The 23,439-nt window shown below is 43.3% G+C and overlaps 1 protein-coding gene across 1 annotated transcript in view; it reads right to left on the bottom strand.

Annotated features, from left to right (window-relative positions):
• The window catches only part of LOC124722533, a 193,520-nt gene that overhangs the window by 65,206 nt on the left and 104,875 nt on the right, over positions 1 to 23,439 (bottom strand). The window contains exons 6-9 of the mRNA XM_047247681.1: positions 21,887 to 22,198; positions 18,809 to 19,033; positions 12,784 to 13,007; positions 8,211 to 8,355 (exon numbers count right to left, since the gene is read on the bottom strand). Coding sequence (XP_047103637.1) covers positions 8,211 to 8,355; positions 12,784 to 13,007; positions 18,809 to 19,033; positions 21,887 to 22,198 — 906 coding nt within the window. The remainder of the gene's footprint in view (positions 1 to 8,210; positions 8,356 to 12,783; positions 13,008 to 18,808; positions 19,034 to 21,886; positions 22,199 to 23,439) is intronic.

Genomic DNA, 23,439 nt, shown 5'->3' with positions numbered 1-23,439 from the left:
TGAATACCGTAACTCCAAAATCCTCCAAAAATAAACGAAAAATATACCTATTCGAAAAAGGCAGATAAAAATTCGCTTGATGACTTCCTGAGAGACAATCTACACTCCTTCGAAATTAACAATGTGAGTGTAGATCAGATGTGATTTGAATTCAAAGAAATAGTACCGACAGCAATTGAGAGATTTATGCCAAATAAATTAACAAACGACTGAGCTGATCCCCCTTGGTACACAAAACGGTACAGAACACTGTTGCAGAAACAATGGAAAAAAGCGTACCAAATTTAAACTAACGCAAAATCCCCAAGATTGGCGATCTTTTACAAAAGCTCGAAATTTAGCGCTGACTTCAGTGCGAGATGCTTATAATAGTTTCTATAACGAAACTTTGTCTCGAAACGTGGCAGAAAATCCAAAGAGATTCTGGTCGTACATCATATATACTAGATGCAAGACAAAATCAGTGCCTTCTCTGCGCGATAGCAATGGAAATACTATCGATGACATTGCTGCTAAAGCAGAATTACTAAACACAGCCTTCCGGAATACCTTCACCAAAGAAGACGAAGTAAATATTCCAGAATTCAAATCAAGAATAGCTGCCAACATGAATAACTTAAAAGTAGATATCCTCGGAGTAGTGCAGCAACTTAAATCACTTAATAAAAGCAGGTCTCCCAGTCCAAACTGTATACCAATTAAGCTCCTTTCAGAGTATGAGACTATTTACCAATTAGGTTTCTCTGAGAGTATGCTGATGCAATAGCTCCATACTTAACAATCATATAGAACCGCTCACTCGACGAAAGATCCGTACCCAAAGACTGGAAAGATGCACAGGTCACAGTAATATTCAAGAAATTCAAATTACAAGGCTGTATCGTGTACGTCGATATGCAACAGGAACATGTATTTTGTGTGAGCATTATGAATTACCTCGAAGAGAACAGTCTATTACTACACAGTCAACAGGGATCTAGAAAACTTCGTTCTTGTGAAGCACAACTAGCTCTTTACTCACACGAAGCGTTGAGTGCTATTGACAAGGGATTTCAAATTGATTCCATGTTTCTAGATTTCCAGAAGGCTTTTGACACTATACCTCCCAAGCGGCTTGTAATCAAATTGCGTGCTTATGCAATATCATCTCAATTATGCAACTGGATTCGTGATTTCCTGTCAGAGAGGTCACAGTTCATAGTAATTGACGGAAAGTCATCGAGTACGACAGGAGTTATTTCTGACGTTCCCCAAGGTAGTGTTATAGTCCCTCTGCTGTTCCTTACATATATAAAAGAATTAGGAGACAATCTGAGCAGCTGTCCTAGGTTGTTGCAGATGATGCTGCCTTTATCGTCTAGTCAAGTAAGCAGACCAACGGCGCTAGCCACGTGGTAAGATTCACCGAAATAATCTCCACCCCCCCCCCCTCTCCTTTTTTTACCTTGATCTACTTTTCATGCTTCACCTAGTTTTATTTTTAGTTGTACGATTGTGTAGCTTTGATTCAATAAAGGTTTTCTGCACTGATTTGCCGTTGCATAACACAACTAAGTATGATGACTGAACCATCACTGGCGCAATTTCTTCTCTCTACGTCTATGTCATAAGTATGTGGGATGAGCTTTCACACTCATCACCTCTTCTTCCTCTCATCCAGTTTGGCAATGAATTAAAGGTGGGCTGTAATGCTGTTGGTTGGGCGGATGACCTTGGATGTCTAGAAACTTCCCCCCTTCCCTCACCCCTCCCTCTTCTCCCAGTAGGCCAACTGGGTTGTGCCTATTTAGGAAGATACGAAACGAAAAACCCAAGTAAAATAGCATGCATATTGCATGGTCAATTTATTTAGGAAGGTTTCTGGATCCCTCCAGACATGTTTGTAGAAGTATAATCTTGAAACACACTCTTGTTCACACGCCAGATATTGCCAGTGCCATTAATGTGTCTAGACACTATGATCTCCAGGCATCTGTCGGTCATAGCGTCTAGACTTTCAAAGCCAAATGGTTCAAATGACTCTGAGCACTATGGGACTTAACTTCTGAGGTCATGAGTCCCCTAGAACTTAGAACTACTTAAACCTAACTAACCTAAGGACATCACACACATCCATGCCCGAGGCAGGATTCGAACCTGCGACCGTAGCAGTCGCGCGGTTCCGGACTGAAGCGCCTAGAACCGCTCGGCCACCGCGGCCGGCACTTTCAAAGCCAACAGTATACCCTTCAGATGTCTGGAGGTCACAGTGTCTAGACGTTCAAGGCAGATCCCATAACGTCTTCCGCCTTTACCCTTCCCTCTAGGTGTCTTCTCCTATTGGCTGGAAAAGGTATGGGGTGTTATCCTAGTGGCTTGATGCATAGGACTTGATCCTGTGTTACCGTCAACTGTGAATTGTATATTAACCTAAGTTAATAAGAATTATACGTTGCTTAGTATTACATCTGCAGGCTAGCATTACTTTACACAGCATCTTCCCATTATGTGACAACGCACGTGCAGAGCTACTTTAAGACTACGAAAAAATTTAGATGTTTAATACGTATATTGTCAGTTTTGCCCACCTGCTCTTGAAGAGTGTAATGGCAAATATGGCTGATTTTGATATTTTTTTGACTAGGGGTAGCGTGTACCTCCTGCTGCATGGGCAGTGCACTTGTGCGAATTTGTTCCCCTCTTAGTTGCTCATAACGCACTGTGTTAATCAAATTGCATGCCCATGGAGTATCGCTTCAGTTGGGTGACAGGATTCGTGATTTCCTGTCAGATAGGTCACGTACGTAGTAACTGACGGAAAATCATCGAGTAAAGCAGTAGTGATATCTTCTGTTCCCCAAGGAAGTGTTACAGGCCATCGTCTGCTCCTAATCTATATAAACGATTTAGGAGACAATCTGAGCAGCCCTCGTAGATTGTTTGCAGATGAAGCTGTCATTAACTGTCTAGTAAACTTATCAGAAGATCAAAACCGATTGCAAAATGACTTAGAAACGTTATCTTTATGGTGCGAAATGAGGAAATTGTCTCTGAACAAGGAAAAATGTGAGGTCATTCACATGAGCAAGAAAAGAAATCCGTTAAATTTCGGTTACACGATGAACCACACAAATTTAAAGAGTGTAAATGCAAGTAAATACCTAGGAATTACAATTACGAACAGCTTAAAGTGGAACGATTACGTAGATAATGTTGTTGGTAACTCAAACCAGACTGCGTTTTATTGGCACAGCACATAGAAGGCGCACGTGTCTACTAAAGAGATTGCCTACAATACGCTTGTCCATCCTCTGCTAGAGTACTGCTCTGTGATATTAGATCCTTACCAGATAGATTTGACGGAGGACATCGAAAAAGTCTAAAGAAGGGGAGATCGTTTTGCATTATCGAGGAACAGGAGAGACAGAGTGTCACGGATGTGATAAGGGAGTTGGGGCGGCAATGCTCAGTAAATAGTAAAGAGAGAGTGGCTTATTTCGATTCTGGTAAGGAAATTTCTTGTTCAAACGTAGACCAGAACTCGGATCTGTGAGCGAAAACTCTACACATCACGCGTTTTGTAACGACTGCGCTATCTGGTGGACACTTCGCCAGTCGGACAACTGTTCCTATATGTGGGAGACAACTTTTGTAATACTTCATAATTACAAAATGGTTCAAATGGCTCTGAGCACTATGCGACTTAACTTCTGAGGTCATCAGTCGCATAGAACTTAGAACTAATTAAACCTAACTAACCTAAGGACATCACACACATCCATGCCCGAGGCAGGATTCGAACCTGAGACCGGAGCGGTCTCCAGACTGTAACGCCTAGAACCGCACGGCCACTGCGGCCGGCTTCATAATTACACTTGGTTATTGCAGGAAGAGCTACAGATGATCGATGATTGGTACTAGGACTAAGAGTTGACACTGGATGTAAGTAAATATAATGTACAGCGCATAAATAAGTCGATAAACCCAGTGCTGTAAAATTGCGCTATTGACAACAGATCGCTATAAAGAGTAAAAATCGTAAAATACTTGGACGTAACCATCGGGAGTGACCTAAAGTGGATCGCCACGTAAAACTAAATGTACAGGGAAGCAAATGCCAGGCCCAGATTCAATGGAAAAACTTAAGGAAATATAATTCTTCCATGAAAGTCGCTTTTAAAACACTTGCTACTTCGATTTTTAAGTACTGCTCGTCAGAATCTGCACGAGAGCGTTATTGAGAAGCTGAAAAATCTCCGGTGGAAGACACTACAAGACATGTGTTGTTCATCACGGGAGGTTCACTGTTGAAAATCCGAGAGAGTGTGTGCAGGAAGAGTTGAGGACATAACACTTCCCCCACCCTCCCCCATATACGTCTCACGAAATGACCACAACCAGAAAATCGAAAAAGTTAGAGCTAATATGGAGGTTCACCGGCAATAATTCTTTCCATGTGCCATTCACGAATGGAACAGGCACAGAGGTTAAATGATAGAGACAGCAGAAGTTTCATGTCTGGAACGAAATTAAGTAATGGATTTGTCTATGAAATTTTTTTCTACTGCCAGCCAAGACTTTATTTTTTTAAAAACCGACTACATAGCAATTGCAGATGCATGATACTTTTAAAAATTACTTCAGCGGCACCCTCTTTCTTTGCAGGGAAATCAATGGCAGGGTATCAAAAAAGCTTTTTTTTCTACTGAACCCACGACCCTCTTATTAAATAAGGACTACGTAGCAGTGGCAGAGACATGTTTTTTTTTTATAAAAAGTACCTCAACATCACCCTCTTTCTATGGAGAGCAATCAGTGGCAGGGAGGCAAAATAAACTTTTTCCACTGCCTGTTACGATTTTCCTTTTAAGTATGGTGTTCATTTCAGTGGTAGACACATTCCATATTAATGTCCTCTGGAAAGTGTCCCGGTACCTTTGAGCAGATAGTGTATGCACAATGTAGATCACACATCACACTACGAGAAATTAAGATGGGAGCAAGTTTGCGCATATGCACAACCAAAGTGGCAGCAGATGTATGTTACCCCTAGCCAAAAACCAATATCGTTGACAGCCATATCGATCATTCCACTCTAGATCAGGATGAGAGAAAAATGGACAATGCATGTACTAAACACCTGATTTTTTTTTCAGTACTCTTACAGTAGCGATGCACTGTGTGCTGTCACCTCATTCGAAGATGTTGTTCTAAGGATAATGCTGGCTTGCAAGTGCGATGCTAAGCAATGTATAATTACTAGCAACCTAATTTATAGTACAGTTCATAATTTGCAACAGGACAGGGTTAAATCCCATACATCTATCCAATAGGATAACAGACCACCATTTTTACAGCCAATAGGAGAAGAAATCTAGAGAGGAGGGGGTTGGGGCGGAAGTTGGTACATCTGCCTGCTGAACTCGAATGTCTAGACATTGTGACCTCCAGACCTCTTTAGGTTACACTGCTGGCCTTGCATGTCTAGACGCTTTGACCTCCAGTTGTCAAGAGGACATAGTGTTTGGAAAGGTTTTGTCAGCATGTCTGATAAGTATTATTCAATGTATCTTTGCCTGGGCTTGTGGGACGGTATATTCATGTACTGAAGCAAGGTCTTGAGCGTATGAGGTGTCTGACAGAGAAAATATAAGGATATCAGCTGGCGGCATTTTCCATTAATTTCTACGAAACATTTCACTGCGAACATCGGTATGTTCTACATCTCTACACCATTCGTTAGGTATCGTTTACTGTTGAAAATACTTCATTTTTCCATTTAAAAAGCAGTAGTAGCTCAAAACCTCAGCAGCTATAATTTACGTGTATTTAACATAGTAAAAAAATGCTCATTCTTTGAATACTCACATTCATAAGAAACTTTGTGTCGGTATCTTGAAATACTTACGAAATGTGCTGAGAGTACACGTTAGTTAGGACAAAGTCTACAATAGTATTACCTGTTACTGCCATCAATATGTAGTTGTGGCTAGTCTGCTCTTAAGGCAAACACATCTGAGAGCACACACACTGACAGGAAAGGATTGAGAGAAACATAAAACTTCTTTATTTCATTGGGGCACATGTTTCGACCTTCTTGACATTATCAAGTACCTGAATGCAAGTAAGTACAAATGAATACGAAAGTTCATTTTAACTATTGTATAAGAAAAGTAACATCCATATCAGATTAATCACACAGTGAAGGACATTGCTCCAATGAAATAAAGTAGTTTTGCCTGTACAGCCTATTATTCATAATACATGAAATGTATTCGCTGTTGAGAATATGGACAACTATCAGCTGTGAAATTCAGTGACGACAGTGACAGTTTGTACCGGACCGGGAATCGAATCGCCGGCCGGGGTGGCCGAGCGGTTCTAGGCGCTACAGTGTGGAACCGCGCGACCGCAACGGTCGCAGGTTCGAATCCTGCCTCGGGCATGGATGTGTGTGATGTCCGTAGGTTAGTTAGGTTTAAGTAGTTCTAACTTCTAGGGGACTGATGAGCTCAGAAGTTAAGTCCCATAGTGCTCAGAGCCATTTGAACCATTTGAACCGGGACTCGAATCAAGATCTCCCGCTTATCGCGGGTGGTCGCCTTACATTTGGCTATCCGAGCTCGGCTCACGGCCAGACCCAAACTTCCATATGTCGTCAACCATGTGTCTACAACTTATAGTCGTGCATCCATTATGTACACTGATGAGCCAAACGTTATGACCACTATCCCCAAGACGTTGGATGCCGCCTGGTGGCGTTGCGGGTACTGACGCGGTAACAAAAGTATGTAAACGCGGCAGACACGGACGAGGAATCACCCTAGCTTAGCTATGGATTGGAAATTGGGAAATTCATTGAGACATGCGACTTTAACAAAGGGCAGATGATTATTATTACGCAGAGCCGTGGACGAGTATCTCGAAAAAGGCGAAGCTGGTCGAGTGTTCACGTGCTACTATTGTGAGCATGTGCGGAAAGAGTTAGAAGGACAGTGAGACTACCAGTAGGCGCTAAATGGTTGGACGTCCTCGACTTTTCACAGAACGTGGCGTTCGGAGGCTTGTCTGCTCTGTAAAGTAGATAGATGGTGATCTGTGGCATCTCTGCCGAAAGAGCACAATGCAGATGTACGCTCAAATGTTTCGGAGCACACCGTTCATCATACATTGTTGAACATGAAGCTCCGGAGCAGACCAACCCTACGTGTTCACATGCCGACCCACCGATATCGTGAATTACGATTGTAGTGGGCACAGGACCATTGGGATTCGACCGCCGATCAATGGAAACGTGTCGGCTTTTCGGGTGAATCATTGCTACACCAGATCGCTAATCGTCTCCACAAGCGCAGTTACCGAGGTGAACGGCGGCTCGAAACGTGCAGCTCGCCACGGATGCAGGCTGATGGGAGCAGTATTATGGTCTGGGAGACAGTCTCCTGCGCTTAAGTGGGGTCTGTGGTAGTAATTGTAGTTACGATGACAGCTGCGAACCACCTGGATCCCTTCATGCTTGGTGTCTTCCCCGACAGCGATGTCACCTTTCTTCAGTATAAATGTCCGTGTCTCAGAGCCATAGCCGTCCTACGGTGGTTTGAAGAGCATTATAGTGAAGTCACGTTGATATCTCGGCGACCAAAGTCGCCTGATGTAAATCTTATGGACCCGTCTGGATCGCTGTCGTGCGCCTTCACCGCACACGCAAATCAGCGGTCCGTTATTTACGCAAATTACGTGACCTGTGGGTAGACATCTAATGCCATATATCTCCACAAACCTACCAACATACTGTCGGATCCCAGAATCAGTGATGTATTTCGTTCCAAATGCGGACAAAGCAGGTGGTCATAATGGTTTGACTCAACAGTGTATATTTCCGTGCAAGGGAGACATTTTATTTGAAAGCCGCTTGCCCGGTGTCGGCGGATAAATACGATATTGCAGTGCCTGTGTTATTCCGACATTACGATGCATGAAACAGTGGCAATCACTATTCATAGGTAAAGGAAACTTGGTCCAAATCGAAGTCAATACAGTAGAAGAGACACTATAAAGAAAACAGGTTTCATCAACCACGATTAAAATGGTGACTTAATTCTGTTAGCTATATGGTGATAGATCGACTATATAACTTGTAAGAAAATGAACGTGGTTGCTAAATGGTCCCAAATACAAAAAGTGATATCGAAATGAATTCGGTAAGATAAGTGTCGGATTGGAATACTCACAGGTTGCTGGTCAGAGACTTCGTTTTCTTTCTCCACGTCTTGCTTTTCTTTATCTATGTCTTTGTGCTGAATCAGATCAGGTGGATCTTGGATCTGCGGCGGAAGCGGGCGCTGGTCGTTAATCACGTCTGTGTTAACATGGCGGCTGCAACAGCATACAAATCTGGGCTGTTTTGCGGGAACACTGCGTATGAACGTCTGCCGCGCTGAAACAGAGGACTCAGCCACTTGTGTGCTGCCGTCTGCCGTTTTGCTTGACCGTTTGTCCCCAGCCTCCTGATTGCGAATGCGGTCATACATAGCGCTGCTGTGTAGCTGTCCTTTCCAGCTCATTGAGGGAACTCTTCGGAGAGAAGTCTGAAAAGGAATAACATTGCATAGCTGTAGTTCTCCAGCGAATATATAACTAAAATTTCTCATAGTGAATGTGAGGCCACTATATGCAAAACATAGTTTTATTTGTGTTCACCAAACCCAGCTTAGTGACACAGTAGCTGAAGCCCCATCTGGCCATTCTGGTTTTAGATGACGCGTGGTTTCTCTTAATCATTACAGACGAATCCATGATGGTTCCTTAAATAATCGACCCCTCTCAAAGTTCTATCCCTTGACATCAATATTGACGAGGTGTTAACTGTGACCTGTCTCGCTTTATGTCCACCCTCACGTTTCTGGAGCTACATAGTATTATCAAGGATTTTCTGTTCAATGTTAAAATACGGTGGTGTGCAAAACTTAAGGACGAAAGCAACTTTCGCTTGATGTGTCACTACTGGGTAATATAGTTCGATGAAACTTGGAACACTTATGGAAAGAACTGCTACAGAGTAGCACATAAGGTAAAGAAATACTCAACGAGGGGAACAGAAATGACACTTTTATTCAAAGGAAATAATTACACTTAAGTCAAGGAAATTCATGATGTTGCTCTGGACATTGCTAAAGGCGGGGCATAATTCTTACTAGGGTGTGTGGCAGCGCATGCATGCTGGCCACGAGGCTGGTGAAGAGTTCTCGTGGTAGCGCGTTCCATTTTTCCAACAGCAGTGTTGAAAGCTGCTGGCTAGTCGTGCTGCAATACGTCTCCCCAATGCACCACACACGTGTCCGATGGGATTTAAGTCGGGAGAACAGACAGGCCACTCATTTCACCGAATATCCTCGAGTGACAAGAGCTCCTCCACCTGCTCTGTTGTTCGATGTGGTCGCACGTTGTTGTCCATAAAAATGAAGTCAGGGCCGAATGAAGCTATGAAAAGACGGACTTGGGGAGGAAGTACGTTGTCACAATAACGCTTACCGGTGAATATACCGTGTTCAAATATTTGGAGGTCTGTGCGCTCATGTCTCCGCACGCGAAAGAACTTGCCCCCCTTCTAACAGCCGTGTACCGCAAGTTTCTAGAGGAACGGAAGGTTCCAAATGATTGGAAAAGAGCACAGGTAGTTCCAATTTTCAAGAAGGGTCGTCGAGCAGATGCGCAAAACTATAGGCCTATATCTCTGACACCGATCTGTTGTAGAATTTTAGAAAATGTTGTTTGCTTGCGTATCATGTCATTTCTGGAAACCCAGAATCTACTCTGTAGGAATCAACATGGATTCCGGAAACAGCTATCGTGTGAGACTTAACTCGCTTTATTTGTTCATGAAACCCAGAAAATATTAGATACAGGCTCCCAGGTAGATGCCATTTTCCTTGACTTTCGGAAGGCGTTCGATACAGTTCCGCACTGTCGCCTGACAAACAAAGTAAGAGCCTACGGAATATCAGACCAGCTGTGTGGCTGGATTGAAGAGTTTTTAGCATGCAGAACACAGCATATTTTTCTCAATGGAGAGACGTCTACAGACGTTAAAGTAACCTCTGGCGTGCCACAGGGGTGTGTTATGGGACCATTGCTTTTCACAATATATGTAAATGACCTAGTAGATAGTGTCGGAAGTTCCATGCGGCTTTTCGCGGATGATGCTGTAGTATACAGAGAAGTTGCAGCATTAGAAAATTGCAGCGAAATGCAGGAAGATCTTTAGCGGATAGGCACTTGGTGCAGGGAGTCGCAACTGACCCTTAACATAGACAAATGTAATGTATTGCGAATACATAGAAAGAAGGATCCTTTATTGTATGATTATATGATAGCGGAACAAACACTGGTAGTAATTACTTCGGTAAAATATCTGGGAGTATGCGTACGGAACAATTTGAAGTGAAATGATCATATAAAATTAATTGTTGGTAAGGCGGGTGTTAGGTTGAGATTCATTGGGAGAGTCCTTAGAAAATGTAATGAATGAACAAAGGAGGTGGCTTACAAAACACTCGTTCGACCTATACTTGAGTATTGCTCATCAGTGTGGGATCCCTACCAGGTCGGGTTGACAGAGGAGATAGAGAAGATCCAAAGAAGAGTGGCGCGTTTCGTCACAGGGTTATCAGGTAAGCGTGATAGCGTTACGGAGATGTTTAGCAAACTCGAGTGGCAGACTCTGCAACAGAGGCGCTCTGCATCGCGGTGTAGCTTGCTGTCCAGGTTTCGGGAGGGTGCGTTGCTGGATGAGGTATCGGATATATTGCTTCCCCCTACTTATACCTCCCGAGGAGATCACGAATGTAAAATTAGAGAGATTCGAGCGCGCACGGAGGCTTTCCGTCAGTCGTTCTTCCCGCGAACCATACGCGACTGGAAGAGGAAAGGGAGGTAATGACAGTGGAACGTAAAGTGCCCTCCGCCACACACCGTTGGGTGGCTTGCGGAGTATAGATGTAGATGTAGACTATAACATTTGGATCACCAAAACGATCACATTCGACAATGTTGGACGATCTCTTATACGGCTAGAGGGTGGGAGCATGTATTGCACCCAGGAACATTGTCTAACATTATCGTTTATGTGGTCCAGGTGTTATGGTGCGGTGAGGCATAATGTTGCATGGGCGAATACATTGACATAAAAATTTCATAGTCCGTGTTCGCCCGAAAGCGTGGTAAAGGTTGTTCTCCGTGTTTTTGAACTTGGTGCACTCATCAGTAAACTTTTTTATGACACTGTATTCCTTCCCCATGTGCGTCTTTTCAGGGGTGCATTCGAGCCTGAGGTCATTTTTGTGGATAAAAATGCGCGACCCTACCGAACAGCGCAGTTGGTGGAGTCAGTGAAACGAGAGGATGGTCGGCGAATGGACTGTCCTGCCCGTTGCCCCGACTGAAAATACACGTGCACCAGCGGCCGCCCAGCAGTTGTCAAGTGCAGTGATGCATCGAGCAGAAGTTACTTCGTCCTTAAGTTTTGCACACCAGTGTATAAATGTCTGCAGGGGATTGTTGTCTTATCTGTTTTTACATCTCCATTTTTACAAGATACTTCTTGTATATTGCAACATTAGTTAGTACACTAATTATTCTGCAAATATTGATTCACTGAGGTAAAGCTTCGCCAAAGCTTCTTTAAAGGAATACCGTGCTTTATTGAACATCCACAAATTGAACCACTGCAGAGGCGAATTACGTCTGTCTTCGCTTATGAAGTGGATTCTTTTTCTGTTTTAGTCTTTGGTTGAAACAGCTCGAAACGATCTTCTACGCCCTCCATTAAATTTACTTAACGTGCTTAGGCGTTTAATGAGAAACAATACTGACAATATTACTGAATAACATGTATTTCATATGATCTTCTTGGGACAGCAGTAATAATACTCTACTTTGGTCGTCCACTCCTTTTACAGGCACTGGGCAGTTGTTGGCATTTCAACACATTTTAATTTATTTCAGAAGGTGTTTCAAAACAGATTCATCCGATTTCACAATACTGCATCTTCTACTCGAACGAAGAAAGTTGGCACAAATGTTCATTGTGCACTACACTGGGAATGTGACAAGCATCCAGATAATAGTAGGCCATCCCATACTAACGAGAGCATATCTGGTGTTACTGCATTCAGCGCTGCTGCTATACGGCATGTTCGTCGACCACAGGTTGTCGCAAGGGGCGGTACATACACGGAGTCTTTCATAAACCCCAGCAAAAATAAATCACATCACCTTGGATGCTAGTGGTGTAATGCGAGAGCTGTACGGGCCTTAAAGATCAAGCCAATGTTGAAGGATCTCACTGTAAGGAACAGGAGGTGCCAGTGTGGTGGTGCTCCGTGCTGTTGAAAAATTTAATTGCTGTTTTATCGCGATGTCTACTCCATCTACATTGCGTAATGAATGAGTGAACAAGTGAACAACGAACTATCTGGCTGCACCACGAAGATCTGTATCGGCAACCACTCACATCTGGCGCCAAGGTAAGCTTTTAGTTCAGTTTTGTAAGTTAAAACCTATTTCAAATTTCTATCGTCACTTTTTATTGTGTAATCGGATGAATCTATTTTAAATACCTTGTGATATAGTTCTCACGGCTGTTGACACAACAGAAAATTTGATAACGGAAGATAACTCACGGTTTTCTGTTGAGTGGCCTCCTTTCTGTAGTCCGTCTGACTTGAACGATGCCTATAGGCGGATGTGTGCGCCTTTTTGTATCGCAGTGCTGAGGCCATACGGCGTCGGTGGGCCCGAACGTACCCGTATCGCTCTGCGCGACGGAGTATATCCTCCCGAATAACGCTGATATCTTGTTTAACAATATCAAAACTATCAGTCAGCTCATCCAAAGAAGAGTCGTCCTCGATATCTGTGCCCTTTGGTGGCACGTTGCCAGTAGCTTCACCTCCTTCTTTATCTACTACAAAATTTGGGCGCAGTGTGCCACCATTCTCGTAAAATGAAGGGACCAGTCTCAAAAAATCCTGAGGAAAAAACATTCCCACAGTTAATTTGAACAGTTCTTCAAACCAAAGTGCAAAGTTAATTATATACATTTACTTAGAACTAGTGACTAATATATGTGTAATTTGATCTGTGTATTCAATGGGATTGTAATAATGCTGTAGGTCACCGACTTTCACAGGGCGATTCACGCTCGCATTGACGAGGCCAAGACAACCATTACATCCAACCCATACAAACAAAATGCCTTTTACAGATCAAGAAAATTACATTCGGAGCAACGATTCTGACAGCCAATGAAACTACCGAATGACTGCAATCACGGGTCGGTTATACGTACATTATGCAAGTGTGTAAAGTTAATGTGCGAATTTCTCCAGTAAAATCACTTATGCGCAGCGCTAGAAAACTACTAATGTGTTGCGAAAGAGTTGGACTATTGGACAGTGATGTCGGAATCATTATGTGGTTACCATAAATAACATTTGTTACAATTCCCAATATGGCGGTGGCCGTTATTAAAAGTCGTTTACATTCAAATTTGAACGCGGACCACGCGACCAGAAAGAGGACATTTATGTCCGAATCTTCAAGTTGATGCCACTCGGAGAGGGCGACCTTAGAGCTAAAAAAGTCATCGCTTTCGCCATAAAGACTTAACAGAAAAAAGAGAGTGGTACTACCCTATTGGGTAGACTATATTTTTAGTCGTGGGGTCACACTACCCAAGCTATAGAACTGCTGAAAACTCCATCCTCTACTCCCAGTCAATCACTCTGTCCCTAGCATCTCGGAAGTTTGTTAAATACCACATAATTGCCATCAATGAATAACATGGAACTGTTATTATTCCTATATTTTGAATATCGCAGAAATTAAATTAATGCTTTTTATTTTCAAGATGTTAAGTTTTCTACACAATTCTACATCACACTAAGATCGACACGAAGAGAACATAGAACTAGTACACAATATATCCATTGGAATGGTGATATAAACTCTCTAGCAAACGAATTAGGGAATCGTGAGAAGCTGACAAGAGTGTTCCTAAAGAATTTGGATCTGATATTTCATCACATGGATACTCGCGTCACCGATCTGGAGTCGGCGTATTTGTCTGTGCGATGCTGTGGCGATGCTGGCCACCACGCCAACGATTTTTGAGGATTTGCAGTGTCTAATATTAGTACTAGGTTTGCACAGACACGCACGCCATCCAACGACGCACGTGATCATAAGAATTCCTCGAGATAAAACTATTCGAACAGCCAAAACATTATGACCATCTGACTAGTAGCTTGTCGTTCCACATTTGGCAGGTAACACAACGGCGATTCTCCGTCACATGGAATCGATAAGTCTTTGGAAGGTTTCCAGAAGTTCTCGTAAATTACGGGACCTCGACTTGTGGACCTCGATAAGCCGGGTTCAGATCAGGCAAATTCTGCGGTAAAGACATCAATGTGAGTTCACTATCATGCTCCTCAAACCACTTATAGCACAGTTGTGGCCTTGTGGCACGGACACTGTTCCCGCTGGAAGATGTCATAACCATCGGAGATGGATTGCTACACATAACTGCCACTTCTGGCAGCTTTTCTTATCAGTTTGATGAAAAATGTTTCAGTCAGGCTGTTTGATATTTTTAAAACATCGGACATCTAGATTATCCAGTTTCTTGAGGGGGCAAACTTACTCTCAAGGTACATGTGTCAGTAATTTAGGGTCTCACGACACATGCCCTACTTACGTCTTTCACACCAATACAAAAAAATCCTGTCCAAAAGCCGTGAAACTGAATTAGATTGTAAATTAGCTAACAAACATTTACGCTTTGAAATCACTTTAACACAGTTTCTAACCACACTTGCCCTACACTTGCATATCCTTAACGTTCACGATATTAAATGAGTTAGCCATTGCCCTGCTTTTCCTGTGCGATCGCCTTTTCAATATTAAACGTTTCCTAATTAATATTTTAACACAATTCCCGCTATCGCGCTCTTATACATACAGGGTGTTAAGAAATTCCCATTACAAACTTCTAGGACTTGTAGAGAGGAGCAGGTACATAAAATTTTAAATAGTAATCCATGTCCAAAAACTACGACGGTTTCAATTTACATGTTTAACTCATCCACTTCTGCTTGAGGAACTGAATTAGGCGTGACGCAGTTCAATTATTAGGTAATAATTCGAAAGGGAACATAACGAAACATCCATTTATTACTTAAGCACATTTGTTGGTATTGACACTTAAACATTACGTATTTACCGTATTTCAAAACAAAAAAGAACCCAGTATATTTTATATACAGAACAGTATCGATGCATTACAACTGTGGCTCGATGTGGCGACCACCGACGTTGTTACAGACATTGAGCTACGAAGCATGTTCTGGTGCACATTCTCCACTCCACCTGGTGTCTCTTCAATTTCTAGTGCAGCGGTCAGAACTCGAGCCAGCAGATCTTCTGTCTCTACAGGAATCTCGCAAATTAAACTTTGCATACGACTTCACATCAGGTGATTCTCTGACGTAATACACGTCATCCTGTCTACCCTACTGCAAATCAGAATATGCAACTCTGAGACTTTTCTCTTTCCGCAGCAAAAGAGGGCGCGTTGCACATCTGAACTGAAACTGTCGTAGAACATGAGTTCCTATTCAAAATATTATATACTCACTCCCCTGTACAAATCCTAGAAATTTGTAACTGGAATTTCCGATTACCCTGTATTCGCGTTCTGCTCACGTGATGGCCCCAGGTATGGCTCAAGTGCGACTGACTGCCTCCCGCCAACTGATCTTAGGCGCCAACTCACACCTTCCTGAACTACAGAGCGTTCCGCCAGCGATTCCGCTGCGCCGTAGCAAAGAGGTACGCTGCGCTTGCAGCAAAGAAGCCTGAGGGGCAGATTCGAACCGTCGAATGCCGGGTTGACATCTGTACCCTTACAGTGGGCTGGGCATCCAGATGAAATCGGCTCGGATAATACAGGTTCGTTATTCCATACTGCTTCAACTCTATGTCAGAGTTCATCTAGTGTAATGGCTAGGTAGTTGTCTCTTGGCAACCCAGCACCAGATATTTTGGGTGGATGAGAGATTTGGAGACCGTGCTGACCAGGGCAACAGTCCAACACCATATATATCGATGTAGGTCAGCACAGCATAGGCAACATGCCGTCTTGAGGTATCTTGTTAAAAGATTACGTCACAAATACCTCGAAACAAGCGCACAGCCATCAGAATTAGAAATGTAAGTAACGGAAGCTGTCCAAGTCCCGACTGTGGGAATGAGATGCTATCATGTTGAGTGCACAATGGCATACCATAGCATCATGCAAGGTGCTGAGGCGTATGACGATGGAAAATGCATTGTGTCAACATTCATTTTGTTCGGAGCCACCAGAAATTGAAATATCTACACTGCTGGGAAAAAATCACAACACCAAGAAGCAGCTGTGAGATGTAAGCGAAAGTTGGTAGGTGTGTTTCTGCATCTGAAAAATGACGTCTATTAAAATTTCGCCACAGTCGCGTAAGAGTGGCGCTGGTAGCGCCACTATGAGGATGCAAATCAAGTTAGTGCTAAATACACGCTGCAACGGCCGTGAAAGGCAGTTACCTTTGAGACTGGACGTGATGAGTTGATGTTAGTCCAGAATGCCTTTAAGGCGATTAAGACGCCATTATCAACAGCTCATTGAGTTTGAACGAGGTCGTGTAATAGGGCAACGACAAGCTAGATACTGCAGAAAGGCTTGACAGGAATGTAGCCACGGTACATGATTTCTGTCACGAGAATGTATGGTCGCAAGAAGACTGGGCTCTGGGTGGCCTATTGGCACTAGCGAGATGGAAGGCCATCGTGTTCGACGTATGGCTCTGGTGCATCGTGCTACAACTGCAGCAGCAACTTGAGCAGCAGTTGGCACCATAGTGACGCATTGAACTTTTACAAATCGGCTACTTCAAGGACAGCTCCGAGCCAGACGCCCTGTAGCGTGCATTCCTCTGACCCCAAACCACCGCCATTTGCGTCTTCAGTGGTGTCAAATGAGAGTTCACTGGAGGGCAAGGTGGAGGGCTGTTGTGTTTTCTGATGAAAGCTGGTTCCGCCTTGGTGCAAGTAATGGCCGTGTGTTGGTTAGGAGACCAGCTGAGGGTCTGCAGCCAACCTGTCTGCATGCTAGGCAGACTGGAGCTACACCTGGAGTTATGATCTCGGATGCGATTCAGTATGACAGCAGGAGCACTCTCGTAGGTATCGCACGCACCCTGACTGCAAATATGTCCGTCAATCTAGTGATTCGACCTGTTTTTCTGCCATTCATTAACAACATTCCAGGGGATGTTTTCCAACAGCATACTGCTGTCCCACATCCGCTGTTGTATCCCAATACGCTCTACAGAGTGTCTACATGTTGCTTTGGCCTACTCGATCACCAGTTCTGTGTCCAATGAAAGACATATGGGACATCATCGGACCACGACTCCAGTATCATCCACAAACAGCATTAACCGTCTCTGTGTCGATCGACAAAGTGCAACAGGCTTGGTATTCCATTCCACAAAATGACGTCCGGCTCCTGTACAACACAATGCATACACATCTACATACTTGCATTGAACACCGGTTACAACTGTGCCATCATTTTACATTCGCAACGGATTATCTTGCGCTTACATTAACCTGTGATCTTGCAATGTTAGTCACTTAAACCCATTCAAATGTATTTCCGAAATTGCATTACTCTACATTAATTATTTTTTGATGTTGCGATATCTTTCCGTCTGTGTATACTGGTGTTGTACGCAGAACCGGGACTCGTTTGAAAAGACAACATGGTGCCACTTCCGCGTCTACTGTTGTTGTTGCACCACCACTGTCGGCACACCTCTCTATGCTGCTGCGTCAAGGGAAGCCCCAACAAAGATTGCCGTGCTGACAGTCTGTGCTGCTCCAGTTGTCGTCGCACAATTCATGTGGATGCTAATTTTGCTGAAGTAAGCCCTTTTCTTGAGTCAAGGTACGTTTAGTCATCACAGACCGCTCTCGTAGTTGGTGCAGTCGGGCTGATCCCGCCAGTCTTGACTGGATACAGTGTAAGACCGCCAGTGGCATCCCATCAGTTAATTTCCTCCTGACAGTTGGCTGCCCTCGAAACTGGTCGCGCATAGTTGGATTTCACGTCCAGTGATAAGGGCGCCTTTACAGAAGACCACCTACAACCTTTTAATACCAGCAATAGTATCAACAGCAACTGGATCAATTTGTACGTCAATCTGGTAATTCGACCTGTTGTGTTACCATCTATGAACAACATTCCAGGGGGTGTTTTCTTAATGTTTATTATCGCCTTTAAATGTTAAACAACACTCAGTAATAACAAATCTGTGTGGAAGAAGAACTAGCTCTTTTGTGTTGCTAGAGCGCCCTCGCTCTAATGGAAGGAAAAAAAAAACACCTTCCTCCTCTATCGTGTAGATGAGACACTAGCGTCGGGATCCAATTACAGCCTTATCCAACTTTCAGTCAGCCTGTATCACTGCGAAGTCATGTTCCTATGCAAATGAATTCGTTAAAACTGTTGAAGGCATTTATTTTCGCAACTGAGAATAGTTACAGAAATTAGTTTAAAGGTGCCACACAAGCACAGAAACTCACGAAACACCGATCGAATACTGTCTTCCGTTCAATAATGTTAACTTGGTTTAGGTCTACTACCGACAACATTTTTCGCCCAGATATTAGGGATAAGTTTTCGTATCCAGTTGCTCTTTCCTTTTCTTGACGAAATAAAGCTACTCACCGGGCGGTCTAGGCTCTGGTTGGCTACTGACTGTTCGTAGTGACTGTCTTCCAAAAGTAACGCGTAGGCCTCTTCCGGAGTCATTGTAGAGCTGGCCTCATGTGGGGTGATAGAGGCATATCCAAGCTCTGTATGGGTATTCAAAGCTTTGTCATTTTTTCCTTTAAGATTTGTCTGCTCATCTGTCAGCAGCTCGTTTTGGTAATTGATCTTTTCTGCTGATACCTGGAAAGAGATACAATTTTAATCGTTAATTGTTATCGAACTTTTTATTAGAAATGAAATACGCTCGAAGATTCAACACGTAATGTCTACAACGTACATCCACTTATGCTCAAAGGACCCTAATCCTGCAGATTGTTTAATGATAATGACACATACCATAAGTTCCGAAACACACTATTACTACCACTCTCGTTACAGACAAACAGAAATTCAAAATCTGTGCTATAATTACAAATTCACTGTGCCACATTACCGATTGCAAATGATCGTCTTCAATTGAATTATTTGAATGAAGTTTTTCATGTCACTGAGTTCAAATTGATTTTGAAAAGAAACAGATTACTTGCATCACACACTATCGAGTCACATTGCAATGACTACCCGCTAGTACCAAAAGTAACCGGTCTTCCAACACTCGTATCAGATAGACTAGCTGTAAACGAATCATTTCCCGAACACATAGCGCCATGCTGTCTACAGCGCTTTCCATACCTGTCAAAAGGTGCGTGGTGTAGCACTGGCTCAGTGAATGCGGTATTCGGGATGGTATCCGTGCCGGGCTGAATTTCTGAGACAAGGAGAAACTTTCAAGCTCGATTGTGCTACCAGTGCCACTTTTGAAGACTTCTAGCTGTGTGGCAAGGCGCAGAAACTTTCTGAAAGACAGTGTACTTCCTATGAAAGAAGCTCTTCACGATCATTTGAACATATTTGTAAAAAAATCGAGCAAGTGTGTCTCTGATATGTGTTAATGGTGCCACGGAGTACCAGAAAAATAATATTCAGACAAATACGTTGCTCCTGTATCCTTGAGTTCCTGCATAAACTGTTGGGCAGTCTTTGTTCTCCAAATTTTCTCATCGGATACGCCGACATTCAGCCGTCCTATAAATCAAATAGGATGATTCACTGAGACGTCTACATGTCGTCAGTCAGCACGAATTTCTTCAATTGTCAATGAAGTTAACGCTTCTTACTTTAGTGTACGGTTGCTACCATGAATACAAGCAGAACTTCTCTGCTCCAGAGCAGTATATGTGTTGCCATTTACGGGTAGACGCGAGACTCTTTGTGCGCTGGTTTATTTCGAATACGACCTGTTCCACTGCAACATGGCAGCTGGCCTTCATGTAACACTGCGTCGTCGATTTCATCTCGGACATGGATAGCATGAAGATCTTCGCAGCTTCCGTGGTTATTATTCACAGTTGTGCCATTTCTGTACATTTTCACTAATGATGCAAGCGAACAGATCACGTAATTTAAACAACCGATGATCATCTTTGTTCTGAAACTAGATAAGTAGCTTTCTTTGCAAATGGCTATGGTACTAAGAATAAGTACAAACGATATATTTCGTAGCATGCTTCGTAAGGTAGTAGAACTTATCAATAGCCGGCACGATAGCTCACCGTGTTCGGTCAGAGGGTTAGCTGCCCTCTGTAATAAAAAAACTGAGTTAATCGATCAACAACGAACTTAAATGGGTGTCTTACGACAACCGTCCCGAGCAGATGCAACGAACGAAAAAAAAAAGCCGGCACGGTAGCTCAGTGTGTTCGGTTAGAGGGTTTAGCTACCTTCTGTAATAAAAATAACTGAGTGAACGGATCAACGAACAACCTGAACTAGTGTCATCGGACGTCCGCCACGAACAAATTCAACGAACAATATAGAACCCAATGAGATAAAAATTGGTCAGCGTGACGGACTGCCGTCGTAAGGGGCCCGGGTTAGATTCCCTACTGGGTCGGGGATTTTCTCCGCTCAGGGACTGGGTGTTGTGTTGTCTTCATCATCATTTCATCCCCATCCGGCGCGCAGGTCGCCCAATGTGGCGTCGAATGTAATAAGACCTGCACCAAGGCGGCCGGACCTACCCCGTAAGGGGCCTCCCGGCCAATGACGCCAAACGCTCATTTCCATGATCTATATTCAGTAGATAGTAGAAATTTTATAGGAAGACTGAGCGCATTTTATTAACATTTGCATTCATGTATTAATATCAGATTTAGTAAGCTGCCATCAACAGTCATTATATTTCTGTAATGAGCACAGTGACACTGTGAGTTGAGTACGAAGCAGTACACGGTGGAAAGACAAATTTCAACGAGGACGTCCTGAAAAGTAATGCCTCCGAATTTTGTGTGTAAAAACTGTTAAGGATTTTTAAATGAAACAACGTTATTAACAGTATGAATCTTTATTCTTCACGTCTTCATATTTATTTCCCAACCTAACCACGCTGGCGACGAACACATTTCTCCCAACGAGAGACTATTTTCTTAATACCGTCACTGTAGAATGTTTATTATCGGAGTCACACCCTCACCTCTGCTTGCACTGAACTGTCGAAGTGAAGTCTTCGAAGGCGTTCTTTAAGCTTTGGAAAAAGGTGAAAATCGGATGTGGCCAAGTCGGAACTATATGGAGAACGATCGCTGACAGTGAACCCAAGGCGCCGGATCGTTGCAGATGCCGCAGTGCTCGTGTGTGGTGTGGCGTTGTCATGCTGAAGGACAGGGTGCTCCATGTGTGGAAGAACTCTTCGAATTCGCGTTTTCAGTCTGCCGAGGGATAACAGTCCACTGTTTCTCACGCACTGACATAGTTACGTTACACACCGTCATGTTACGCCCTACAAACTTTGTTTTATTTAAAAAGCTTTAAGATTTGAACAAAAAAGATTCGGGGGTAGCACTTCTCAGCACGCCCTCGTACATGGACTGCAGTGACGAAGAATTTACTTTACAGGAAACAAGGCTGAAGAAAGAGCTAACAGGAGGAAGTTGTCTGTCGCCCCAAAATACGAAAGCAAGTGCTATTTAATTACTGGACCTGATTAACACTTACCAACTGGTTCTGGTTCGCTGTGGGTCTTAGTTTCTGGTACTGACCCTCTGTAATATCCGTATTTTGGAGGCTCGCAGCTGTTTGGTCAGTGACATTGTCAGCAATAATTTGCTGAGACTGTGGCTTTTCTGCCAACTCCTTTTCCGTAGCAATAGACTGTTGTGGCTTCTCTTGTAATTTCTGACCATGTAGATACTGTGAAGCTTGCATCTCTTCCGTGTATTTTTCATTAGAAACTGTTTCTTCGTGAGATTGAATCTCGCTTTTAATGTTTGTTGCTGCGGAAGAAGACCGTGTCTCATCATCCGCGATCTGTAAAAGGAAATCGTTCCTAATCATTTACATTGCCTCTTAACTCCAGGATACAGCGCTGTATAACTTTAGCAATTATATTTTTCACATTTGTTGAACTCTTGATATGGTGATTGTAGTGGCAGCATCTACTGTTTCTCATGCGTGTTTAGGTACCTTAGAATGATATTTCAGGGAATTAATGTGGTTTTTTCAACTTACGATATAGAAAACAAATGTTTTTCACATTATACAAGGTGACATGAGTCTACTTCAACTGCCACTCTTTTAATTAGAAATATGGTTAGTGAAGAAATAGGCGATTGGCTACATTATGCGTCGCAGAACGGTTAGATGAAGTGCCACACAATAAATTGGAGTTAAAGAAATGTTCGTATTGAGGCAGCAATAGCCAGCCTTAAGACAAAAAGAGAGTATCATAACGGAGATATATCTGAATCGAAAACACTATTGAAATGTGGAAAGCTTAATAGTCAACTAGCCATGTAGCCGGATACATCAGAGTGCGATACCCGAAGCGACACGGCATGAGGTAGACTTCACATGGGTGACATCAGGTGCATATAAAATAAGGAACATAGACTCACCAAAATAGGCACAGCACGTAATAGAAGGCCAGAGCCTGTATGTTCATCACAGCATTCGTATTCTGCGACTACTAAAATGGTTCAAATGGCTCTGAGCACTATGGGACTTAACATCTATGGTCATCAGTCCCCTAGAACTTAGAACCACTTAAACCTAACTAACCTAAGGACATCACACAACACCCAGTCCTCACGAGGCAGAGAAAATCCCTGACCCCGCCGGGAATCGAACCCGGGAACCCGGGCGTGGGAAGCGAGAACGCTACCGCACGACCACGAGCTGCGGACTCTGCGACTACTATTCGTAAGCATTCTACCGTTCGACATCACCTGAAACCACATTAACTGTACAGAAAAGGACGAAACAATAACGGTGCATTGTAGCTTTTCGATCTTTCAGGATTCATAGACATAAGCAACCGGTGAAACAGTTTCATGCTGATTAACAAGTACCAGTAGAGCTTACAATTTTTTTTTTTTTGGGGGGGGGGGGGGGTGATTAATTGAAGTGCCATCATTTGCGACTCAAGTTCGATCTAGAACTGATGCCATGGAATCGGCACGTGTGCTTGTGGGATCATCGTATCTGTCCCCAGATGATCAAATATGGCATTCGATAAGATCTCAGTTGCTAACCTCATTCGTAAGTAATGG

Source organism: Schistocerca piceifrons, chromosome X, assembly GCF_021461385.2.
Source record: "Schistocerca piceifrons isolate TAMUIC-IGC-003096 chromosome X, iqSchPice1.1, whole genome shotgun sequence".
Lineage (NCBI taxonomy): Eukaryota > Metazoa > Arthropoda > Insecta > Orthoptera > Acrididae > Schistocerca > Schistocerca piceifrons.
This window is presented reverse-complemented; position numbering and strand designations above follow the sequence as displayed.